Source organism: Euprymna scolopes, chromosome 9 (genome assembly GCF_053919585.1).
Source record: "Euprymna scolopes isolate OS-2025 chromosome 9, ASM5391958v1, whole genome shotgun sequence".
Taxonomy (NCBI): domain Eukaryota; kingdom Metazoa; phylum Mollusca; class Cephalopoda; order Sepiida; family Sepiolidae; genus Euprymna; species Euprymna scolopes.
The window spans coordinates 83,819,835-83,847,642 of NC_136490.1; the positions used below are offsets into that span (position 1 = coordinate 83,819,835).

General features: G+C 28.0%; 1 protein-coding gene and 1 long non-coding RNA gene across 3 annotated transcripts in view; one reads left to right on the forward strand and one right to left on the reverse strand.

Moving 5' to 3' along the window:
- The window catches only part of LOC145284737 (protein furry-like), an 881,988-nt gene that overhangs the window by 487,059 nt on the left and 367,121 nt on the right, over positions 1 to 27,808 (forward strand). For both annotated transcript variants that reach the window (XM_080133679.1, XM_080133680.1), the window contains exon 34: positions 18,802 to 18,881. In XM_080133679.1, the coding sequence (XP_079989805.1) occupies positions 18,802 to 18,881 (80 nt within the window). The remainder of the gene's footprint in view (positions 1 to 18,801; positions 18,882 to 27,808) is intronic.
- The window catches only part of LOC145284739 (uncharacterized), a 91,952-nt gene that overhangs the window by 49,454 nt on the left and 14,690 nt on the right, over positions 1 to 27,808 (reverse strand). The gene's annotated exons all lie outside the window — the stretch shown is intronic.

Below are 27,808 nucleotides of genomic sequence, written 5' to 3' on the forward strand. Positions count from 1 at the left end.
TTTGGACTAAGGAATTTTAGCAGCAGTGTGTCAAATCTAGCAATTGAGACTTGACTAATTTAACCACAATACCTTAGCCAAATGTTTTTTTTACATTTCCTACACTCAGTGTCATGCGCCAGACATAGCAGTCGTGGATGCCACGAGTACCCACAGAGGAAGCAATTCTCCTTTATAGAGGCTAAGTGGGCGTTTTTCAAAGGAATTACAGCAGTGCCTATGTTGTGGTTGTTTTCATAGCTCTCTGAATGTTTTCCTGCTTGTTCCAGTGATCTGGGCATTGAGTAGGTTTTTTTAGTGTCAGGATTTCTTGAGCAAGCATTGTTGAATTGAGAAAGAAGAGATGCCACTGATAAAGGCATCTCGAATGTACTGTTTTTTGTTTTCTTTGATGGTTACATCATGAAAATCGCACGGTTTTGTGAGTGCTTCCAACTGTTGCATGAGCATGGTAATAGTTTGAACGGGTTGCTTTTTGTCTATTGTATTATTCATTATCTTATTAACAGTATTATTCATGATCTTATTAACAGTATGTATTATTCATTATCTTATTAACAGTATGTATTATTCATTATCTTATTAACAGTATGTATTCATTATCTTATTAACAGTATTATTCATTATCATATTAACAGTATTATTCACTATCTTATTAACAGTATTATTCATTATCTTATTAACAGTATTATTCATTATCTTATTAACAGTATGCATTATTCTTTATCTTATTAACAGTATTATTCCTTATCTTATTAACAGTATGCATTATTCATTATCTTATTAACAGTATTATTCATTATCTTATTAACAGTATGCATTATTCATTATCTTATTAACAGTATGCATTATTCATTATCTTATTAACAGTATTATTCATTATCTTATTAACAGTATTATTCATTATCTTATTAACAGTATTATTCATTATCTTATTTACAGTATGCATTATTCATTATCTTATTAACAGTATTATTCATTATCTTATTAACAGTATTATTCATTATCTTATTAACAGTATTATTCATTATCTTATTAACAGTATTATTCATTATCTTATTAACAGTATTATTCTTTATCTTATTAACAGTATGCATTATTCATTATCTTATTAACAGTATTATTCATTATCTTATTAACAGTATTATTCATTATCTTATTAACAGTATTATTCATTATCTTATTAACAGTATTATTCATTATCTTATTAACAGTATTATTCATTATCTTATTAACAGTATGCATTATTCTTTATCTTATTAACAGTATTATTCATTATCTTATTAACAGTATGTATTCATTATCTTATTAACAGTATTATTCTTTATCTTATTAACAGTATGCATTATTCATTATCTTATTAACAGTATTATTCATTATCTTATTAACAGTATTATTCATTATCTTATTAACAGTATGTATTCATTATCTTATTAACAGTATTATTCATTATCTTATTAACAGTATGCATTATTCATTATCTTATTAACAGTATTATTCATTATCTTATTAACAGTATTATTCATTATCTTATTAACAGTATGTATTCATTATCTTATTAACAGTATTATTCATTATCTTATTAACAGTATGTATTCATTATCTTATTAACAGTATTATTCATTATCTTATTAACAGTATGCATTATTCATTATCTTATTAACAGTATGCATTATTCATTATCTTATTAACAGTATTATTCATTATCTTATTAACAGTATGTATTCATTATCTTATTAACAGTATTATTCATTATCTTATTAACAGTATGTATTCATTATCTTATTAACAGTATTATTCATTATCTTATTAACAGTATGCATTATTCATTATCTTATTAACAGCATTATTCTTTATCTTATTAACAGTATGCATTATTCATTATCTTATTAACAGTATGCATTATTCATTATCTTATTAACAGTATTATTCATTATCTTATTAACAGTATTATTCATTATCTTATTAACAGTATTATTCATTATCTTATTAACAGTATGCATTATTCATTATCTTATTAACAGTATTATTCATTATCTTATTAACAGTATTATTCATTATCTTATTAACAGTATGCATTATTCTTTATCTTATTAACAGTATTATTCCTTATCTTATTAACAGTATGCATTATTCATTATCTTATTAACAGTATTATTCATTATCTTATTAACAGTATGCATTATTCATTATCTTATTAACAGTATGCATTATTCATTATCTTATTAACAGTATTATTCATTATCTTATTAACAGTATTATTCATTATCTTATTAACAGTATTATTCTTTATCTTATTAACAGTATGCATTATTCATTATCTTATTAACAGTATTATTCATTATCTTATTAACAGTATTATTCATTATCTTATTAACAGTATTATTCATTATCTTATTAACAGTATTATTCATTATCTTATTAACAGTATGTATTCATTATCTTATTAACAGTATTATTCATTATCTTATTAACAGTATGTATTCATTATCTTATTAACAGTATTATTCATTATCTTATTAACAGTATGCATTATTCATTATCTTATTAACAGTATGCATTATTCATTATCTTATTAACAGTATTATTCATTATCTTATTAACAGTATGTATTCATTATCTTATTAACAGTATTATTCATTATCTTATTAACAGTATGCATTATTCATTATCTTATTAACAGCATTATTCTTTATCTTATTAACAGTATGCATTATTCATTATCTTATTAACAGTATGCATTATTCATTATCTTATTAACAGTATTATTCATTATCTTATTAACAGTATTATTCATTATCTTATTAACAGTATGTATTATTCATTATCTTATTAACAGTATGCATTATTCATTATCTTATTAACAGTATTATTCATTATCTTATTAACAGTATTATTCTTTATCTTATTAACAGTATGCATTATTCATTATCTTATTAACAGTATTATTCATTATCTTATTAACAGTATGTATTATTCATTATCTTATTAACAGTATTATTCTTTATCTTATTAACAGTATTATTCATTATCTTATTAACAGTATGCATTATTCATTATCTTATTAACAGTATTATTCATTATCTTATTAACAGTATTATTCATTATCTTATTAACAGTATTATTCATTATCTTATTAACAGTATTATTCATTATCTTATTAACAGTATTATTCATTATCTTATTAACAGTATTATTCATTATCTTATTAACAGTATTATTCATTATCTTATTAACAGTATTATTCATTATCTTATTAACAGTATTATTCTTTATCTTATTAACAGTATGTATTATTCACTATCTTATTTACAGTATGCATTATTCATTATCTTATTAACAGTATGCATTATTCATTATCTTATTAACAGTATTATTCATTATCTTATTAACAGTATGCATTATCGATTATCTTATTAACAGTATGCATTATTCATTATCTTATTAACAGTATTATTCATTATCTTATTAACAGTATGCATTATTCATTATCTTATTAAAAGTATGCATTATTCATTATCTTATTAACAGTATGCATTATTCATTATCTTATTAACAGTATGTATTCATTATCTTATTAACAGTATGCATTATTCATTATCTTATTAACAGTATGCATTATTCATTATCTTATTAACAGTATTATTCATTATCTTATTAACAGTATGTATTATTCATTATCTTATTAACAGTATTATTCATTATCTTATTAACAGTATTATTCATTATCTTATTAACAGTGTGCATTATTCATTATCTTATTAACAGTATGCATTATTCATTATCTTATTAACAGTATTATTCATTATCTTATTAACAGTATGCATTATTCATTATCTTATTAACAGTATGCATTATTCATTATCTTATTAACAGTATTATTCATTATCTTATTAACAGTATGCATTATTCATTATCTTATTAAAAGTATGCATTATTCATTATCTTATTAACAGTATGCATTATTCATTATCTTATTAACAGTATGTATTCATTATCTTATTAACAGTATGCATTATTCATTATCTTATTAACAGTATGCATTATTCATTATCTTATTAACAGTATTATTCATTATCTTATTAACAGTATTATTCATTATCTTATTAACAGTATTATTCCTTATCTTATTAACAGTATTATTCATTATCTTATTAACAGTATTATTCATTATCTTATTAACAGTATTATTCATTATCTTATTAACAGTATTATTCATTATCTTATTAACAGTATTATTCATTATCTTATTAACAGTATGTATTATTCATTATCTTATTAACAGTATTATTCATTATCTTATTAACAGTATTATTCATTATCTTATTAACAGTATTATTCCTTATCTTATTACCAGTATTATTCATTATCTTATTAACAGTATTATTCCTTATCTTATTAACAGTATTATTCATTATCTTATTAACAGTATTATTCATTATCTTATTAACAGTATTATTCATTATCTTATTAACAGTATTATTCATTATCTTATTAACAGTATTATTCATTATCTTATTAACAGTATGCATTATTCATTATCTTATTAACAGTATGCATTATTCATTATCTTATTAACAGTATTATTCATTATCTTATTAACAGTATGCATTATTCATTATCTTATTAACAGTATGCATTATTCATTATCTTATTAACAGTATTATTCATTATTTTATTAACAGTATGCATTATTCATTATCTTATTAAAAGTATGCATTATTCATTATCTTATTAACAGTATGCATTATTCATTATCTTATTAACAGTATGTATTCATTATCTTATTAACAGTATGCATTATTCATTATCTTATTAACAGTATGCATTATTCATTATCTTATTAACAGTATTATTCATTATCTTATTAACAGTATGTATTATTCATTATCTTATTAACAGTATTATTCATTATCTTATTAACAGTATTATTCATTATCTTATTAACAGTATTATTCATTATCTTATTAACAGTATTATTTATTATCTTATTAACAGTATGCATTATTCTTTATCTTATTAACAGTATTATTATTCATTATCTTATTAACAGTATTATTCATTATCTTATTAACAGTATTATTCATTATCTTATTAACAGTATTATTATTCATTATCTTATTAACAGTATTATTATTCATTATCTTATTAACAGTATTATTCATTATCTTATTAACAGTATTATTCATTATCTTATTAACAGTATGCATTATTCTTTATCTTATTAACAGTATTATTATTCATTATCTTATTAACAGTATTATTCATTATCTTATTAACAGTATGTATTATTCATTATCTTATTAACAGTATTATTCATTATCTTATTAACAGTATGCATTATTCTTTATCTTATTAACAGTATTATTCATTATCTTATTAACAGTATTATTCACTATCTTATTAACAGTATTATTCATTATCTTATTAACAGTATTATTCATTATCTTATTAACAGTATTATTCATTATCTTATTAACAGTATTATTCATTATCTTATTAAAAGTATTATTCATTATCTTATTAACAGTATTATTCATTATCTTATGAACAGTATTATTCACTATCTTATTAACAGTATTATTCATTATCTTATGAACAGTATTATTCATTATCTTATTAACAGTATTATTCATTATCTTATTAACAGTATTATTCATTATCTTATTAACAGTATTATTCACTATCTTATTAACAGTATTATTCATTATCTTATTAACAGTATTATTCATTATCTTATTAACAGTATTATTCATTATCTTATTAACAGTATTATTCACTATCTTATTAACAGTATTATTCATTATCTTATTAACAGTATTATTCATTATCTTATTAACAGTATGCATTATTCTTTATCTTATTAACAGTATTATTCATTATCTTATTAACAGTATTATTCATTATCTTATTAACAGTATTATTCATTATCTTATTAACAGTATTATTCATTATCTTATTAACAGTATTATTCATTATCTTATTAACAGTATTATTCATTATCTTATTAACAGTATGCATTATTCTTTATCTTATTAACAGTATTATTCATTATCTTATGAACAGTATTATTCATTATCTTATTAACAGTATTATTCATTATCTTATTAACAGTATTATTCATTATCTTATTAACAGTATTATTCATTATCTTATTAACAGTATTATTCACTATCTTATTAACAGTATTATTCACTATCTTATTAACAGTATTATTCATTATCTTATTAACAGTATTATTCATTATCTTATTAACAGTATTATTCATTATCTTATTAACAGTATTATTCACTATCTTATTAACAGTATTATACATTATCTTATTAACAGTATGTATTATTCATTATCTTATTAACAGTATGCATTATTCATTATCTTATTAACAGTATGTATTCATTATCTTATTAACAGTATTATTCATTATCTTATTAACAGTATGCATTATTCATTATCTTATTAACAGTATTATTCATTATCTTATTAACAGTATGTATTCATTATCTTATTAACAGTATGCATTATTCATTATCTTATTAACAGTATTATTCATTATCTTATTAACAGTATGTGTTCATTATCTTATTAACAGTATGCATTATTCATTATCTTATTAACAGTATTATTCATTATCTTATTAACAGTATGTATTCATTATCTTATTAACAGTATGCATTATTCATTATCTTATTAACAGTATTATTCATTATCTTATTAACAGTATGTATTATTCATCATCTTATTAACAGTATTATTCATTATCTTATTAACAGTATGTATTCATTATCTTATTAACAGTATGCATTATTCATTATCTTATTAACAGTATTATTCATTATCTTATTAACAGTATGCATTATTCATTATCTTATTAACAGTATGCATTATTCATTATCTTATTAACAGTATTATTCATTATCTTATTAACAGTATGTATTCATTATCTTATTAACAGTATGCATTATTCATTATCTTATTAACAGTATTATTCATTATCTTATTAACAGTATTATTCATTATCTTATTAACAGTATTATTCACTATCTTATTAACAGTATTATTCATTATCTTATTAACAGTATTATTCATTATCTTATTAACAGTATGCATTATTCTTTATCTTATTAACAGTATTATTCATTATCTTATTAACAGTATTATTCATTATCTTATTAACAGTATTATTCATTATCTTATTAACAGTATTATTCATTATCTTATTAACAGTATTATTCATTATCTTATTAACAGTATTATTCATTATCTTATTAACAGTATTATTCATTATCTTATTAACAGTATTATTCATTATCTTATTAACATTATTATTCATTATCTTATTAACAGTATTATTCATTATCTTATTAACAGTATGTATTATTCTTTATCTTTTTAACAGTATTATTCATTATCTTATTAACAGTATTATTCATTATCTTATTAACAGTATTATTCATTATCTTATTAACAGTATTATTCATTATCTTATTAACAGTATGCATTATTCTTTATCTTATTAACAGTATTATTCATTATCTTATTAACAGTATTATTCATTATCTTATTAACAGTATTATTCATTATCTTATTAACAGTATTATTCATTATCTTATTAACAGTATTATTCATTATCTTATTAACAGTATTATTCATTATCTTATTAACAGTATTATTCATTATCTTATTAACAGTATTATTCATTATCTTATTAACAGTATTATTCATTATCTTATTAACAGTATTATTCATTATCTTATTAACAGTATTATTCATTATCTTATTAACAGTATTATTCATTATCTTATTAACAGTATTATTCATTATCTTATTAACAGTATTATTCATTATCTTATTAACAGTATGCATTATTCTTTATCTTATTAACAGTATTATTCATTATCTTATTAACAGTATTATTCATTATCTTATTAACAGTATTATTCATTATCTTATTAACAGTATTATTCATTATCTTATTAACAGTATTATTCATTATCTTATTAACAGTATTATTCACTATTTTATTAACAGTATTATTCATTATCTTATTAACAGTATTATTCATTATCTTATTAACAGTATGCATTATTCTTTATCTTATTAACAGTATTATTCATTATCTTATTAACAGTATTATTCACTATCTTATTAACAGTATTATTCATTATCTTATTAACAGTATTATTCATTATCTTATTAACAGTATTATTCATTATCTTATTAACAGTATTATTCACTATCTTATTAACAGTATTATACATTATCTTATTAACAGTATGTATTATTCATTATCTTATTAACAGTATGCATTATTCATTATCTTATTAACAGTATTATTCATTATCTTATTAACAGTATTATTCATTATCTTATTAACAGTATGCATTATTCATTATCTTATTAACAGTATTATTCATTATCTTATTAACAGTATGTATTCATTATCTTATTAACAGTATGCATTATTCATTATCTTATTAACAGTATTATTCATTATCTTATTAACAGTATGTGTTCATTATCTTATTAACAGTATGCATTATTCATTATCTTATTAACAGTATTATTCATTATCTTATTAACAGTATGTATTCATTATCTTATTAACAGTATGCATTATTCATTATCTTATTAACAGTATTATTCATTATCTTATTAACAGTATTATTCATTATCTTATTAACAGTATTATTCATTATCTTATTAACAGTATTATTCATCATCTTATTAACAGTATTATTCATTATCTTATTAACAGTATGTATTTATTATCTTATTAACAGTATGCATTATTCATTATCTTATTAACAGTATTATTCATTATCTTATTAACAGTATGCATTATTCATTATCTTATTAACAGTATTATTCATTATCTTATTAACAGTATTATTCATTATCTTATTAACAGTATTATTCATTATCTTATTAACAGTATGCATTATTCATTATCTTATTAACAGTATGCATTATTCATTATCTTATTAACAGTATTATTCATTATCTTATTAACAGTATTATTCATCATCTTATTAACAGTATTATTCATTATCTTATTAACAGTATGCATTATTCATTATCTTATTAACAGTATTATTCATTATCTTATTAACAGTATTATTCATTATCTTATTAACAGTATTATTCATTATCTTATTAACAGTATTATTCATTATCTTATTAACAGTATGCATTATTCATTATCTTATTAACAGTATTATTCATTATCTTATTAACAGTATGTGTTCATTATCTTATTAACAGTATGCATTATTCATTATCTTATTAACAGTATTATTCATTATCTTATTAACAGTATGTATTCATTATCTTATTAACAGTATTATTCATTATCTTATTAACAGTATTATTCATTATCTTATTAACAGTATTATTCATTATCTTATTAACAGCATTATTCATTATCTTATTAACAGTATTATTCATTATCTTATTAACAGCATTATTCATTATCTTATTAACAGCATTATTCATTATCTTATTAACAGTATTATTCATCATCTTATTAACAGTATTATTCATTATCTTATTAACAGTATGTATTCATTATCTTATTAACAGTATGCATTATTCATTATCTTATTGACAGTATTATTCATTATCTTATTAACAGTATGCATTATTCATTATCTTATTAACAGTATGCATTATTCATTATCTTATTAACAGTATTATTCATTATCTTATTAACAGTATGTATTCATTATCTTATTAACAGTATGCATTAATTATTATCTTATTAACAGTATTATTCATTATCTTATTAACAGTATGTATTCATTATCTTTTTAACAGTATGCATTATTCATTATCTTATTAAAAGTATTATTCATTATCTTATTAACAGTATTATTCATTATTTTATTAACAGTATGCATTATTCATTATCTTATTAACAGTATGCATTATTCATTATCTTATTAACAGTATTATTCATTATCTTATTAACAGTATGTATTCATTATCTTATTAACAGTATCCATTATTCATTATCTTATTAACAGTATTATTCATTATCTTATTAACAGTATGTATTCATTATCTTTTTAACAGTATGCATTATTCATTATCTTATTAAAAGTATTATTCATTATCTTATTAACAGTATGCATTATTCATTATCTTATTAACAGTATGCATTATTCATTATCTTATTAACAGTATGCATTATTCATTATCTTATTAACAGTATTATTCATTATCTTATTAACAGTATTATTCATTATTTTATTAACAGTATTATTCATTATCTTATTAACAGTATTATTCATTATTTTATTAACAGTATGCATTATTCATTATCTTATTAACAGTATGCATTATTCATTATCTTATTAACAGTATGCATTATTCTTTACCTTATTAACAGTATTATTCATTATCTTATTAACAGTATTATTCATTATCTTATTAACAGTATTATTCATTATCTTATTAACAGTATTATTCATTATTTTATTAACAGTATGCATTATTCATTATCTTATTAACAGTATGCATTATTCATTATCTTATTAACAGTATGCATTATTCATTATCTTATTAACAGTATGTATTCATTATCTTATTAACAGTATGCATTATTCATTATCTTATTAACAGTATTATTCATTATCTTATTAACAGTATGCATTATTCATTATCTTATTAACAGTATGCATTATTCATTATCTTATTAACAGTATTATTCATTATCTTATTAACAGTATGTATTCATTATCTTATTAACAGTATGCATTATTCATTATCTTATTAACAGTATTATTCATTATCTTATTAACAGTATGCATTATTCATTATCTTATTAACAGTATGTATTATTCATTATTTTATTAACAGTATGCATTATTCATTATCTTATTAACAATATGCATTATTCATTATCTTATTAACAGTATTATTCATTATCTTATTAACAGTATGTATTCATTATCTTATTAACAGTATGCATTATTCATTATCTTATTAACAGTATTTATTCATTATCTTATTAACAGTATTATTCATTATCTTATTAACAGTATGCATTATTCATTATCTTATTAACAGTATGCATTATTCATTATCTTATTAACAGTATGTATTATTCATTATCTTATTAACAGTATTATTCATTATATTATTAACAGTATTATTCATTATCTTATTAACAATATGCATTATTCATTATCTTATTAACAGTATTATTCATTATCTTATTAACAGTATTATTCATTATCTTATTAACAGTATTATTCATTATCTTATTAACAGTATTATTCATTATCTTATTAACAGTATTATTCATTATCTTATTAACAGTATTATTCATTATCTTATTAACAGTATGCATTATTCATTATCTTATTAACAGTATGTATTATTCATTATCTTATTAACAGTATGTATTCATTATCTTATTAACAATATGCATTATTCATTATCTTATTAACAGTATTATTCATTATCTTATTAACAGTATTATTCACTATCTTATTAACAGTATTATTCATTATCTTATTAACAGTATGCATTATTCATTATCTTATTAACAGTATGCATTATTCATTATCTTATTAACAGTATGTATTCATTATCTTATTAACAGTATGCATTATTCATTATCTTATTAACAGTATTATTCATTATCTTATTAACAGTATGTATTATTCATTATCTTATTAACAGCATTATTCATTATCTTATTAACAGTATGCATTATTCATTATCTTATTAACAGTATGCATTATTCATTATCTTATTAACAGTATGTATTATTCCTTATCTTATTAACAGTATTATTCATTATATTATTAACAGTATTATTCATTATCTTATTAACAGTATGCATTATTCATTATCTGATTAACAGTATTATACATTATCTTATTAACAGTATGTATTATTCATTATCCTATTAACAGTATGCATTATTCATTATCTTATTAACAGTATTATTCATTATCTTATTAACAGTATGCATTATTCGTTATCTTATTAACAGTATTATTCATTATCTTATTAACAGTATGCATTATTCTTTATCTTATTAACAGCATGCATTATTCTTTATCTTATTAACAGTATGCATCATTCTTTATCTTATTAACAGTATTATTCATTATCTTATTAACAGTATGGATTATTCTTTATCTTATTAACAGTATTATTCATTATCTTATTAACAGTATGTGTTCATTATCTTATTAACAGTATGCATTATTCATTATCTTATTAACAGCATGCATTATTCTTTATCTTATTAACAGTATGCATCATTCTTTATCTTATTAACAGTATTATTCTTTATCTTATTAACAGTATGGATTATTCTTTATCTTATTAACAGTATTATTCATTATCTTATTAACAGTATGTGTTCATTATCTTATTAACAGTATGCATTATTCATTATCTTATTAACAGCATGCATTATTCATTATCTTATTAACAGTATTATTCATTATCTTATTAACAGTATTATTCATTATCTTATTAACAGTATGCATTATTCATTATCTTATTAACACTATGTATTATTCATTATCTTATTAACAGTAACTTATATGTTATTCATTATCTTATTAACAGTAACTGATATGTTATTCATTATCTTATTAACAGTATGTATTCATTATCTTATTAACAGTATGCATTATTCATTATCTTAACAGTAACTGATATGTTATTCATTATCTTATTAACAGTATGTATTCATTATCTTATTTACAGTATGCATTATTCATTATATTATTAACAGTAACTGATATGTTATTCTTTATCTTATTAACAGTATGTATTCATTATCTTATTAACAGTATGTATTATTCATTATCTTATTAACAGTAACTGATATGTTATTCATTATCTTATTAACAGTATGCATTATTCATTATCTTATTAACAGTATGCATTATTCATTATCTTATAAACAGTATGTATTATTCATTATCTTATTAACAGTAACTGATATGTTATTCATTATCTTATTGACAGTAACTGGTATGTTATTCATTATCTTATCAACAGTAAATGATATCTTAAAACGAAGATGTTTTGGCGATTGTTTTCAATTTTGCTATTGTTGATAGTGATTAAGTAGCTTTCGAAAGTCAGTTTCCAGTGCTTGTATATTTCCAAGTTTAAGGCTGTAGGTTCAACATTGAATCTTTCAGGGCACAGTAGTCTGTCCATTTTTTGTTTTGTTTTGTTTTGTTAGTTAATAAAATTGTAATGAACTGAAAAGAATATCTAAGAAGGGAAAATGACTGGTACACCGTTGATATAGGTTTTATTAACTAACAAAGAATACATGTGCTGTGATTTTCGTACAGTTTTGTAATGGCGGAAGGGCATCTTCCGGCCAAGGGGGATATGTCATTTCATTACCACTAAGGGATAAAGCCAAAGGGGCAGGGGGACGAGTAATTTAAAACTATAATAGATAGGAAAGGTAGAAGGCTTCTATTTTATCGATTAATAACTTCCTGTCTAAAAACGATCACTTATTGCAAATTAACACCCTTCACTAAGTCTGAATGCTAAGCCCCTCTCCCACCTAAAAGAAAAGGAAATTTTCCAATCCTACCACTAGCTATACATTTGAGTGGAACCACCCCAAAAACTCTTAACACTTTTACTAAACCTAAGTTTGCATGTCAAGTATTTCCCCCCCCAATAAAAAACCTCGAAAACCACAAAAAATAGATCCTGACCTTCCTGTAAAGTGCACAGAATTTATGTACGAAAACAATAAAAAAGACAATTTGTCACCTGATCTAAAACACTAGAATGATCTGAAAGAGGATGATTACATTAAATTCATATGTAAAACTGATTTCTAAAATAATTGCCTTTTTTTTCTTCTTTTCCCTGATTGCAGAGTTTTTACGTATAATCGCCTACAAAATAGTAATAAATAAATAAATTGCGAACAGACGGGCTTATCTGACAAACGCTCGAGGTGTGCACTCTGCAAAGCGGGCACGTCCAAAGAAAAATGGCAAGATGGCGGCAGCCGGTTAATATTGCCAAGTAATCACGCAAAATCTCGTGTTCTCTCGCACACATGAGAGTTCAGCTTAGCATAAAAACGGGTCACTGTGAGCAAGAAGGGAGAAGGAAAAACGTAGTCAAGACAAAGACGACGCTTCTGACGACTGAGAAGAAAAAAGAAGAAAAAGAGCAAGAAGTAGAAGAGGAAGAAGAGAACGATACATGAGAAGATGAGGTGTGTGCGGTTTTGAGTAAATCGAAACAGACAGAAAAAAACTCTGATTACAAGCTATCTCGGCTGTGGTATGGAGAAATTTGACATCAGATTAATTCCGGAATTCGATGGCTTCCCCACTGGTCCCTCGGTGGTAGAATGGCTGGAAAAGGCTGAGCGCGTTTGCCGGTTGTGCAAGATTAAAGACCCAGCTATGGTTATCCCATTGAGACTCACTAAAGGGGCTTATGCCGTGTACCAGCAGCTAGGGGAGGATCCGACCATGGAGCAGATTACACAAGCGCTATACGGGGCATTTGGTACAGACCCTTTTGTCGCCTGGAGGCAGTTTTCCGAACGTCGACTTGGGCCGGGGGAGACAGTGGATGTCTACATGGCCGACTTGAAAAAGCTTGCCACTCCCTTCGGCGGTGCAAGTGATCGCATATTGGCATGCGCCTTTTTGTCGGGACTTCCGGATGAGGCAAGTCGACTGCTGCGAGCATCGTCAAGACTCACTGAGATTGGATTGGAGGAGTTATTGGCGAGAGCACGAAACATCTTGAAAGACGATCGAGAACTAGTCTCCGCAGCTGTTGACATTCTGGACTCGCCAACGAAGGGTCTACGATGCTATACCTGTGGTGGCCCCAACCACTTTTCCAGAGACTGCAAAAGCGGTACAAGGCGCACCCCTAATTATGGAGCATGACAAGTAATACAGTGTCACCAATGCAATAAGCCAGGCCACATAGTGCGGAATTGTCCGGGAAACAGGCAAGGGGAGGACGCCGCAGCGCTAGCACCCTCCCCAACGCGGCATTGAACAAAGCGCTGCCTGCAGTAACAGTTCAAGTTGATGGATGTGAACGTTCAGCGCTGGTTGACACCGGCTGTACCCAAACCCTTCTTTGAAAGGAATATTGCGCCACATGGAAGAAACGAAGGATCCCTGTACTTACTGTTGGCCAAGGCTCATTGGTGTGTTGTGGGGTCAGCGTTGTTCATATCAGCATTGGCAATGGCTCTCCGGTTGCTGTGACGGTGTTAGTGGTCGATGGGAAGCTGCTCGGATATAACCTTCTCCTTGGAATGGACGCTATCACACAGCTAGGCGGAATTACTGTGAACGGCGCCGGTGATGTGAGCTTCTCTCGACCAAACAAACAAATGTGTGCAGCAATCACTCTCGATGAGCCCGACTTCCATGCAGAATACAATAAGGGCACAAACACTTGGACAGCGTCCTGGAAATGGGCAGGCGACCAGCCACCAGTGTCATTGCGGAATTGACTTACAGAGTATCCCCCTCCTGCGTGGCTTAGGGGACAGTACGAGGCAGAACTTCAAGTGTGGCTGGATAATGGCTGGTTAGTTCCATACCCAGAGGATGAGCTCGGGCCCCCGCAGGGGCTAATTCCCCTGATGGCTGTCAGACAAGAGAACAAGCAGAAAGTTCGACCTGTTCTTGATTACCGGGAACTTAATGAATACGTTGACCCACACACTGCAAGGGCTGATGTCTGTGCTCATAAACTACGGGAGTGGCGGCGGCAGGTTGCGGAAGCAGCCATACTGGACTTGCGAAGAGCGTACTTGCAAATACGTGTTGAGAAATCGCTGTGGCCGTTCCAGACGGTGGTGATCAAAGGAACTCGCTATTGCTTGACCAGGCTAGGATTCGGCATGAATGTAGCCCCTAACATCATGACAGCAATCATGCAAGCGATCCGGCGTCAAGATGAAGCGGTGCAACATGCGACATCGTCGTATATAGACGACATTTTTGTCAATGAGAGCCTCCTGTCTGCCCAGGCGGTCAAAGAACACTTCGAGCACTTCGGATTGTCGTGCAAGGAGCCGGAGCGGCTACAGGACGGGGCGAAAGTGCTCGGACTGCATGTGAGCGGAAGTGCAGATGGCCTTCAATGGGGAAGGAGTGGTGAAATCCCGGAAATCCCATCTACCATCACACGTCGGAGCACGTTTTCCATTTGCGGAAAATTGGTGGGTCACTTCCCTGTGTGTGGGTGGCTCCGAGTGGCTGTAGCGGCCATAAAGCGACGGGCAACTTCTATGTCAACTGGATGGGACGATGAGGTGCATGATCCTGCCCTGCGAAGCATGCTGGTGGAAGTTGTGGCCAGAATGACCAATGATGACCCTGTACGGGGGAGCTGGTGCGTTGATGGGAGTGAATTTACAGTTTGGGTAGACGCCAGCTCACTTGCCCTTGGCGTTGCTCTGGCGGTCGACGGAAGGATAATAGAAGATGCCTGCTGGCTTCGGCCGGAGAATGACGCCAAGCATATAAACCTAGCTGAACTCGATGCTACACTGAAAGGAGTCAATCTAGCGCTTCAGTGGCAAGCTAGAATCCTTCACATCATCACGGATTCCACGTGTGTGCATCAGTGGATGACCAATGCCTTGAACGGAAAAGCACGTCTGACAACGAAGGCGTCGGCCGAAATGTTGATCCGGAGGCGGCTTGCTACCCTAACCACTAAGGAATACGACTTGGTCATAGATGTGACACTGGTGCAGTCCTGTTTGAATCAGGCAGATCGTCTGACCAGAGTGCCACGCCGTTGGCTAGACCTGCCAAAAGAAGTGAACGAGTCAGCACCTGTAAATTGCGCTGCAGTGGGACATAGACTCAGCCCGGAGCATATTAATGATGTCCATTGCCAAAGCCGGCACCCCGGTGTAAACCGAACGCTTTACTTCGCCAGATTGGTTGACCCCTCTGTGTCTCGGAGGGCTGTGAAATCTGTTGTGGGAAGCTGCAACACCTGCCGATCGATCGACCCAGCACCTGTCCGGTGGAAGAAGGGAATACTCAGTGTGAAGCGTAATTGGGATAGGATTGCGATGGACATAACGCACTACAACGGGAGGCATTTTTTGACGCTTATCGACTGTGGACCATCTAGGTTTTCATTGTGGCGGCCCCTTCGCCGGCAGGACGCGGCTGCCATTATCCATGAGTTGGAAGATGTGTTCCTCGAGCGTGGCCCTCCTTCTGAGATACTCACCGACAATGGCCCCGCTTTTGTTAGTGAGCCGTTTAAACAGTTTGCAGATGGCTGGGGTGTCCATCTGCGTTTTCGGTGTGCCCATGTTCCCAGTGGAAACGGGATTATTGAGCGCAATCACAGAACTGTTAAGACAATCGCAGCGCGGAAGGGGTGTACAGTACCTGAAGCAGTCTATTGGTACAACGTCACCCCTAAGGACGATGTTTCACCCTCCACCGCGCCAGCCAACGCGCTACATACATACCGTGTCAGGGTGAGAGGTTTGGAGAGCAGCTCACTACCCGAACCGGAGCCACCACAAAAGAACATAAAAGAGGGAGATGTCGTCTGGGTTAAAAAACCCCGAGGCCAGTGCACGACTCGCTACGGAACCGGTCATGTCACTGAAGTGATCAGCCCGCAGGCAGTGCGAGTTGATGGAGTACCTCGTCATATTAAAGACTTAAGATCAGTATTCCAAACGTAGCTGCCGCTTGACGAAGATAGTGAAATTGAATCCGTGACCAGCGACCCATCATTCTGGTTCATGACGGCTTCAACGCACAGCGACACTGAGAGTGGTAGTCTTCAAAGTACTGACCCTCCTGCTGATGATGAAGACCCGGACAGTGATACTGCAATGCTCAGCTTTAGGTTCGCCGACCTTCGTGTCACGGAAGACAGCGCAGACGATGATGAAGCCCCGAATCCCCCTCTCCGAAGAAGCACTCGAAGGAAAAGGCCACCGCCTTCCTGCTCTTTCTGTGATAATGAGATCAGGGGGGAGTGTGTAATAAATTGCGAACAGACGGGCTTACCTGACAAACGCTCGAGGTGTGCACTCTGCAAAGTGGGCACGTCCAAAGTAAAATGGCAAGATGGCGGCGGCCGGTTAATATTGCCAAGTAATCACGCAAAATCTCGTGTTCTCTCGCACACACGAGAGTTCAGCTTAGCATAAAAACGGGTCACTGTGAGCAAGAAGGGAGAAGGAAAAACGTAGTCAAGACAAAGACGACGCTTCTGACGACTGAGAAGAAAAAAGAAGAAAAAGAGCAAGAAGTAGAAGAGGAAGAAGAGAACGATACATGAGAAGATGAGGTGTGTGCGGTTTTGAGTAAATCGAAACAGACAGAAAGAAAAACTCTGATTACATTTGTCAGTGTGGATATTTACCAAAAGGGTGTTCAGCAAAATAATTCTGTGTTTTTTTTTTTGTTTTTGTTTTTTTATAGCAGTGGTTAATACTGAGAAGTTTTAAAAATTTTACTTACCCTAACTCCCATAAAAATCTAGAATGACCTTGGTTTTAATTTTTAATTTTTGTCATTGATTACTCCTATCTAAATGATAATTGAATTGTTTTGATTGAAAATCATATTAACAGAAACAAAAGTTGATTTTATATGTTGGAATAAACATTTCAATCATCTATTAAACTTACTTGAACAGTATTAATCTCTAAGGTTCTCAAATGTTAACTATTTGTGTTTTTAATGTTGTTTATGGATCTTATCATGTTTAAAAACACTTGGTTATTCAATAATTTATATTATTATGTATTTCTTTTTTCAGTTCACTCAGAACAGAATCCACAACATCATTGCGAAGTATTTCCAGTTCATCTTCAGTCAGCAGCAATAAAGAACATAATGGTATAAAAAAGTATTCCTTCATTAATATTAATTTTTTAAATATATGAGATGCATTTTCAGATTGATTTGAGAATCAACAAATGGTTTGTACTTTCTGATTTTTGAAAATGTCCGGATAATCGATTCTATTTCAAAACCCATGTATGCAAAAAATGGGGTTCAAATGGTTGAATAAAATGTTTTATTATAGGAATGACTAACATGTGCACTCTATGAATTGAAAGGAAATTGTTACAGTTGACATCTTATGATAAAACTGGCAGGGCTACCTGGCATTGCCTGGGGCTATAAAAATAAACAATAAGTGTTTATTTTAAAATGAAGGAATAAGATAAGACAAAATTGATAATGATCGGTCAATTAATTTTGGTGTAAATTTTATTCAAACAAATATAAAACATTTAATGCTGTAATTTTACCGTAGCTTTATTTAAGATCACATTCAATAGTATTGCGATGAATCGTGCTGAAAAAATAATGTTATTATTTGGTAAGGAGGTTTTGTTAACTATTCTGTACTTACATATGTTATGGGGACTTATGCAGAAGACTGACCATGATATTTTTTTTAGATAGGATTTTCAGATTAAATCTAGTTCTTATGGCATGATTTGTTTCTTAAAATGTTAGGTGAAAGTACAGATTAGTTAGAAAACTTCTTCTCATGAGTACATGAGTATCGACATATGTTTGTGTGTGTCTGTGTGTACATACATTACAGATTAGGCAGGGCGTAGGTTGTAGTCAGGGATATTATGTATAATCTAAAAAATAGACTAACAGTAGCAGCCAAAAAATGTAATTTACTATATTAATAAAAATATATTTTAAAAAACCCAACACAATAAAATTATGTAAGAAAGAAAAAAATCAAAAAACAAAACAGAAATCCGATGATGATAAAAATAGCAGGTTAAGAAGAAGAAAGAGAAAGAAGAAGAAAAAGAAAGGAGGAAATGTTATCACATTGTCAGATGTATGCTCAACTGAACACACACACACACACACACACACATGCATGCACAAACTATAAGAATCATTAGTGAAGGGAAATATGTGCAGTGAGAGAGAGAGGAAGGGGAGAGTAACCTTTTTACACACACTATGGACGCCGTAGAATAATAGGGAACAGCAGTCCAACAGCTACAAAGCCACTACTAAAGTTAATTATATCGTATGCACGCAAACACACCACACGACTGTAATGACCTATGCATTAAATGAACTTGACATTGGGTGAAATGATATGTCTCTTAGTGATGCCATATTTTAATTTTAGTAACCATTTGTGAAGAACTGCATTCCAAAATATGAGAATTTTCAGAGCTCAGCCAATCAGAATGGGTGGGCTTTGGCGAGGGAGCCTTTATTATTTATGATTGGAAATTGGAAAGATTATGTTAGGTCTATGTATGTATTAGCCAGTTACAGTCAGTGTAATCACAGAATCTGTGGAACATGTAGAATTCATCCCGGTGACAACTGGTAGCAGTGGTAGGACTAAATATTTGAATTTGTATGTGGCATCTCTTGTTGCAAACCTACAATACTTTCGTCCAGAGGGGAATTTCTGCAGCTACTTTATTAATATATAGAGATAAGGAGAATTAGAAACAAGAAGAATCAAATAGAGGAATTACACTGAGCAAGAATTTTTGTACTTTTTGAATGTTCTTTACATATTTTTACAATTGAAAAACCGCAGACAACAGATTTGTTGTTGACCAGTGTAATAGCACATACATATGTTGCAGAAAAGATTAAAGCCTTTGTGTACATACGACATAGAAGAGTTAACAAAGGGAAGTAATAATCTGAGTGATTTAATAACACCTTTACATGCTCTCATATATTCTGATGAACTATCATGAATTAGTTACATGACTGAAGTATTAAACATTTATTTATGTCATTTAAAAATAAGGAAGCTGGGTGCACAATGAATTCTTTTGGTTCCCCCAGACATATGATGATATCTGTAGTGTCATAGCTATCTCTTTCCTCACTGCCCTTCTACTTAATGGCAGAGGTAAGTAACTGAGGGATACAACCTGATCTCTTTGTTGATTGGTCCAAGGATATTGCAAACCTTTTTAGACTACTCGGCTTAACACCGCCATTTTTAAGTACTTAATTCTACCAGTGCTTGAGCTAAATTTTTATGTATCTAATTTGAATGCAACTCCACTTTGGCAAAATTTTGTGAGAATTTTCTTTATTCTCCTTTGCATATGTCTGCAGATGATAGTGATGGTATTTCAAATGTGTCCATTAGCAAGTTGAATAAAATGTGTTTCTAGTATTGTAACATTACCCAACACATTGTAGCCTCAGTCGTAAAGTAGAAAAAGAATCGAAAAAAACTTCAACTTGTTTTTCCTATTGTAACAATGATATTTATTTCCTCATTTTCCCGCCAGGCATGACTTCTTGTTATGGCCATGACATCACTCATATCATGCTCTCGAACGTCGATCAAATCTCTAATATGATCATCTCCTCTAACATGCTCTTTCTATATTTTATAGTCTTTTTCTTTACAGGTGACATCATTTCACATCTGCATTCTGTTACAGTATATCTGGGACGTGTTTTGTTTTGTTTCAAGACATTTTATGCATTCAACACTAGCTAGTGAGTGGCACCTGGCATTGCCCAGTCATAAAATATGCTTAAACATGATATTTTAATTTATCCAGATTTTGTATATATTATAAAAGAGTCAATTTTTTTATTGATTATTTCATGTGATAATGTACCCAATATAGAGTTGTGATTTCAAAACTAAAAACGTAAAAAACATTGTGCCTTGAATGCTATCAGACATTGTGAGTTTTGTAAATGATTACAATGAATGAATATGCTGTGTTGTTACTTTCATTGTATTTATTAATGTTTTTACTCGATTTTACATGAATAAAATATTTTTTAATATTTTTATATTTTGATATCTTTATTAAAATATTTTAGCTCCTGGAAAAATAGTTGAATCCCTTCCCCTCTAAAATGTATAGCTTTCAAATCGTAAACTGCTTTGACCAATTCCGGAATCAAAAAAAATATATGTAGATGTTTGTACAAACAAAATTGTGAAAATAAAGTGTTTTTGATCGAATGACATTTTTGCAAGAATTAATTCCTATTTAAGTCACACAAATATTTTTGAGTTGAGAACAAATGATGTTGAAATTCTGTTTTCTTTTTTTCCCATGAGGAAATGAATTGGTTTTGTGATTGAATATTATTTTTCAAGAAGCAATTCCTATTTCAGCCATATGAATTCTTTTGAGTTGAGACCCAATGTATAGTAGTGATTCTAAAATATATATAAACAAATCGATTCAGCTCTATGGGTGCTTGCCATTACCCAGTCGTAAAGTACACCTAAAAATGATATTTTAATTTATCCAGATTTCATGTATATGATTATGAAGTCAATTCTCTATCAATTTTCATATAATATTGTACACAATGTATAGTTGTAATTTTAGAAGTTAAAAAAACATGACTTGGTGCCATCAGCTAGAATCAAAATGGACACCAAAAACAAAACTAAAGCAGTGAAGCCTGTAACATTACCACTGGACCATCATCACTTGCATATGTAGTATTTAAAAAGAATCATCACTTGCATATGTAGTATTTAAAAAGAATCATCACTTGCATATGTAGTATTTAAAAAGAATCATCACTTGCATATGTAGTATTTAAAAAGAATCATCACTTGCATATGTAGTATTTAAAAAGAATCATCACTTGCATATGTAGTATTTAAAAATAATCATCACTTGCATATGTAGTATTTAAAAAGAATCATCACTTGCATATGTAGTATTTAAAAAGAATCATCACTTGCATATGTAGTATTTAAAAAGAATCATCACTTGCATATGTAGTATTTAAAAAGAATCATCACTTGCATATGTAGTATTTAAAAAGAATCATCACTTGCATATGTAGTATTTAAAAAAAATCATCACTTGCATATGTAGTATTTAAAAATAATCATTACTCATATATGTAGTATTTAAAAAAAATCATTGCTCAAGTATGTATTTATGAATAATCATCACTTGGATGTGTCGTATTTAAAAATAGTCATGACTCTGATATGTAATATTTATGAATAATAATCACTTGAAAATATATTATTTATGAATAATCATCACTTAGATGTATAGTATTTATGAATAATCATCACTTGGATGTGTCGTATTTAAAAATAGTCATGACTCCGATATGTAATATTTATAAATAATAATCACTTGAAAATATATTATTTATGAATAATCATCACTTAGATGTATAGTATTTATGAATAATCATCACTTGGATGTGTCGTATTTAAAAATAGTCATGACTCTGATATGTAATATTTATAAATAATAATCACTTGAAAATATATTATTTATGAATAATCATCACTTAGATGTATAGTATTTATGAATAATCATCACTTGGATGTGTCGTATTTAAAAATAGTCATGACTCCGATATGTAATATTTATAAATAATAATCACTTGAAAATATATTATTTATGAATAATCATCACTTAGATGTATAGTATTTATGAATAATCATCACTTGGATGTGTTGTATTTAAAAATAGTCATGACTCCGATATGTAATATTTATAAATAATAATCACTTGAAAATATATTATTTATGAATAATCATCACTTAGATGTATAGTATTTATGAATAATCATCACTTGGATGTGTTGTATTTAAAAATAGTCATGACTCCGATATGTAATATTTATAAATAATAATCACTTGAAAATATATTATTTATGAATAATCATCACTTAGATGTATAGTATTTATGAATAATCATCACTTGGATGTGTTGTATTTAAAAATAGTCATGACTCCGATATGTAATATTTATAAATAATAATCACTTGAAAATATATTATTTATGAATAATCATCACTTGGATGTGTCGTATTTAAAAATAGTCATGACTCTGATATGTAATATTTATAAATAATAATCACTTGAAAATATATTATTTATGAATAATCATCACTTAGATGTATAGTATTTATGAATAATCATCACTTGGATGTGTCGTATTTAAAAATAGTCATGACTCTGATATGTAATATTTATAAAAAATAATCACTTGAAAATATTTTATTTATGAATAATCATCACTTAGATGTGTCGTATTGAAAATAGTCATGACTCTGATATGTAATATTTATAAAAAATAATCACTTGAAAATATATTATTTATGAATAATCATCACTTGGATGTGTCGTATTTAAAAATAGTCATGACTCTGATATGTAATATTTATAAATAATAATCACTTGAAAATATATTATTTATGAATAATCATCACTTAGATGTATAGTATTTATGAATAATCATCACTTGGATGTGTCGTATTTAAAAATAGTCATGACTCTGATATGTAATATTTATAAATAATAATCACTTGAAAATATATTATTTATGAATAATCATCACTTGGATGTGTCGTATTGAAAATAGTCATGACTCCGATATGTAATATTTATAAATAATAATCACTTGAAAATATATTATTTATGAATAATCATCACTTGGATGTGTCGTATTGAAAATAGTCATGACTCCGATATGTAATATTTATAAATAATAATCACTCGGATATATAGTATTTATGTATAATCATCATGCGAATATGTCGTATTTAAAAATAATCATAACTTAGATCTGTAGTATTTAAAAATAATCACCACTCAAGTATGTATTTATGAATAATCATCACTCGAATATGTAGTATTTAAAAATAATCCTCACTTGGATCTATAGTATTTAAAAATAGTCATCACTTGGATTTGTAGCATTTTAAAAAAATCATCACTTGGATGTGTAGTATTTAAAAATAATCATCACTCAATATGTATTTATGAGTAATAATCACTTGGGTATGTAGTATTTCTGAATATAATAACCACTTGGATATGTAATATTTAAAAATAATCATCACTTGGATCTGTAGTATTTAAAAATAATCATAACTTGCATATGTAGTATTTAAAAATAATCATAACTTGCATATGTAGTATTTAAAAATAATCATCACTTGGATCTGTAGTATTTAAAAATAATCATAACTAGAATATATAGTATTTTTTTTTTACAAGGTGGTCACCACTTATCAAGGCCCGGAAGCCACTCAGGGATAAGGGTTATTGTAAGTACAGTACGTTAGTGTGGAGATTTAATAAAGTGTCTACTTAAGGGGGCGGTTCATAAGGAATTTGTTTACGTTGGACTTGAAGACATCCAGGTTGTTGTCAGGTGGGAAGCAGGCAGACGGAACAGAGTTCCACAGGCGTGCAGTTCTAAGAAAGAAGCTTTGTTCATGGAATCTACGTTTTGATTTAGGCATAGATAAAGAGTGGGGAAAGTTTTTGACAGTGGAATTAGCTAGACGAGTATTTTTTGTAAAAGATTGGCGAGGGGGAACCAGAGATTGGAGTTCAGACGAGCACCTGCCATGGAAATAACGATAAAACAAAGATAGGCTTGCAACATTTCTTCTGTTGGAGAGAGGTTGCAAGAAAGAGAAAAGGGCATCCCCCACTAAACCACAAAGTCTATTTTGTACTCTGTCAAGGCAGGATAGGCTGTTTTAGCAGCTCCTGCCCAGATATGGCAGCAGTATTCCATCCTTGGACGTACTTGGCTTTTATATAAATAGAGAATTACATCAGTAGTGAGATATCTTCTGGAGCGGTAGAAAAAAAAGGAAGCCTTTGTCAAGAGATTCACTAATCTGGTTATATCTCATAGGATTAGTGAATCTCTTGACAAAGGCTTCCTTTTTAGGACAATTGCTCTTGACATATCAAAGGCCTTCGACAAGGCATAAAGGCCTACTTCACAAGATTTCCAGCTACGGTATAACTGGAAATGTTTTCTCTATCATTAAATCATTTCTCTCGAATAGGCTCATAAGAGTAGTGGTTGATGGACAAAAATCAGAGGTCTGCTGTATTAATGCTGGAGTCCCTCAAGGGATATAACCGTTAGCACATCTGCTGTAGATTTTACAGAACGGAAACCATATTGCGTGTCACTAAGAAGGTTATTTGCTGATATGGTTGACTATTTCTCTATTTAATATGGATTCCAGTATTAAAAATAATCATGACTCGGATATGTAGTATTTATGAATAATTATCACTTGGATCTCTAGTATTTAAAAATAATTATCCCTTGAATCCGTAGTATTTAAAAATAATCATCACTCGGATCTGTAGTATTTAAAAAATAATCATCACTCAGATCTCTAGTATTTAAAAATAATTATGACTCAGATATGTAGTATTTTAAAATAATCATCACTTGGATATGTAGTATTTTAAAATAATCATCACTTGGATATGTAGTATTTTAAAATAATCATCACTTGGATATGTAGTATTTAAAAATAATTATCACTTTGATCTGTGGTATTTAAAAATAATCATCACTTGGATCTGTAGTATTTAAAAATAATCATCACTTGGATCTGTAGTATTTAAAAATAATCATCATTTGGATCTGCAGTATTTAAAAATAATCATCACTTGGATCTGTAGTATTTAAAAATAATTATGACTCAGATATGTAGTATTTTAAAATAATCATCACTTGGATATGTAGTATTTTAAAATAATCATCACTTGGATATGTAGTATTTTAAAATAATCATCACTTGGATCTGTAGTATTTAAAAATAATTATCACTTTGATCTGTGGTATTTAAAAATAATCATCATTTGGATCTGTAGTAATAAAAATAATCATAACTTGGATCTGTAGTATTTAAAAATAATCATCATTTGGATCTGTAGTATTTAAAAATAATCATCACTTGGATATGTAGTATTTTAAAATAATCATCACTTGGATATGTAGTATTTTAAAATAATCATCACTTAGATCTGTAGTATTTAAAAATAATTATCACTTTGATCTGTGGTATTTAAAAATAATCATCATTTGGATCTGTAGTAACAAAAATAATCATAACTTGGATCTGTAGTATTTAAAAATAATCATCATTTGGATCTGTAGTATTTAAAAATAATCATCACTTGGATATGTAGTATTTTAAAATAATCATCACTTGGATATGTAGTATTTTAAATTAATCATCACTTTGATCTGTAGTATTTAAAAATAATTATCACTTTGATCTGTGGTATTTAAAAATAATCATCATTTGGATCTGTAGTAATAAAAATAATCATAACTTGGATCTGTAGTATTTAAAAATAATCATCATTTGGATCTGTAGTATTTAAAAATAATCATCATTTGATTTGGTAGTATTTAAAAATAATCATCATTTGGATCTGTAGTATTAAAAATAATCATCATTTGGATCTGTAGTATTAAAAATAATCATCATTTGGATCTGTAGTATAAAAAATAATCATCATTTGGATCTGTAGTATTTAAAAATAATCATCATTTGGATCTGTAGTATTTATAAATAATCATCATTTGGATCTGTAGTATTTATAAATAATCATCATTTGGATCTGTAGTATTTAAAAATAATCATCATTTGGATCTGTAGTATTTATAAATAATCATCATTTGGATCTGTAGTATTTAAAAATAATCATCATTTGGATCTGTAGTATTTAAAAATAATCATCATTTGGATCTGTAGTATTTAAAAATAATCATCATTTGGATCTGTAGTATTAAAAATAATCATCATTTGGATCTGTAGTATTTAAAAATAATCATCATTTGGATCTGTAGTATTTAAAAATAATCATCATTTGGATCTGTAGTATTAAAAATAATCATCATTTGGATCTGTAGTATTTAAAAATAATCATCATTTGGATCTGTAGTATTTAAAAATAATCATCATTTGGATCTGTAGTATTTAAAAATAATCATCATTTGGATCTGTAGTATTTA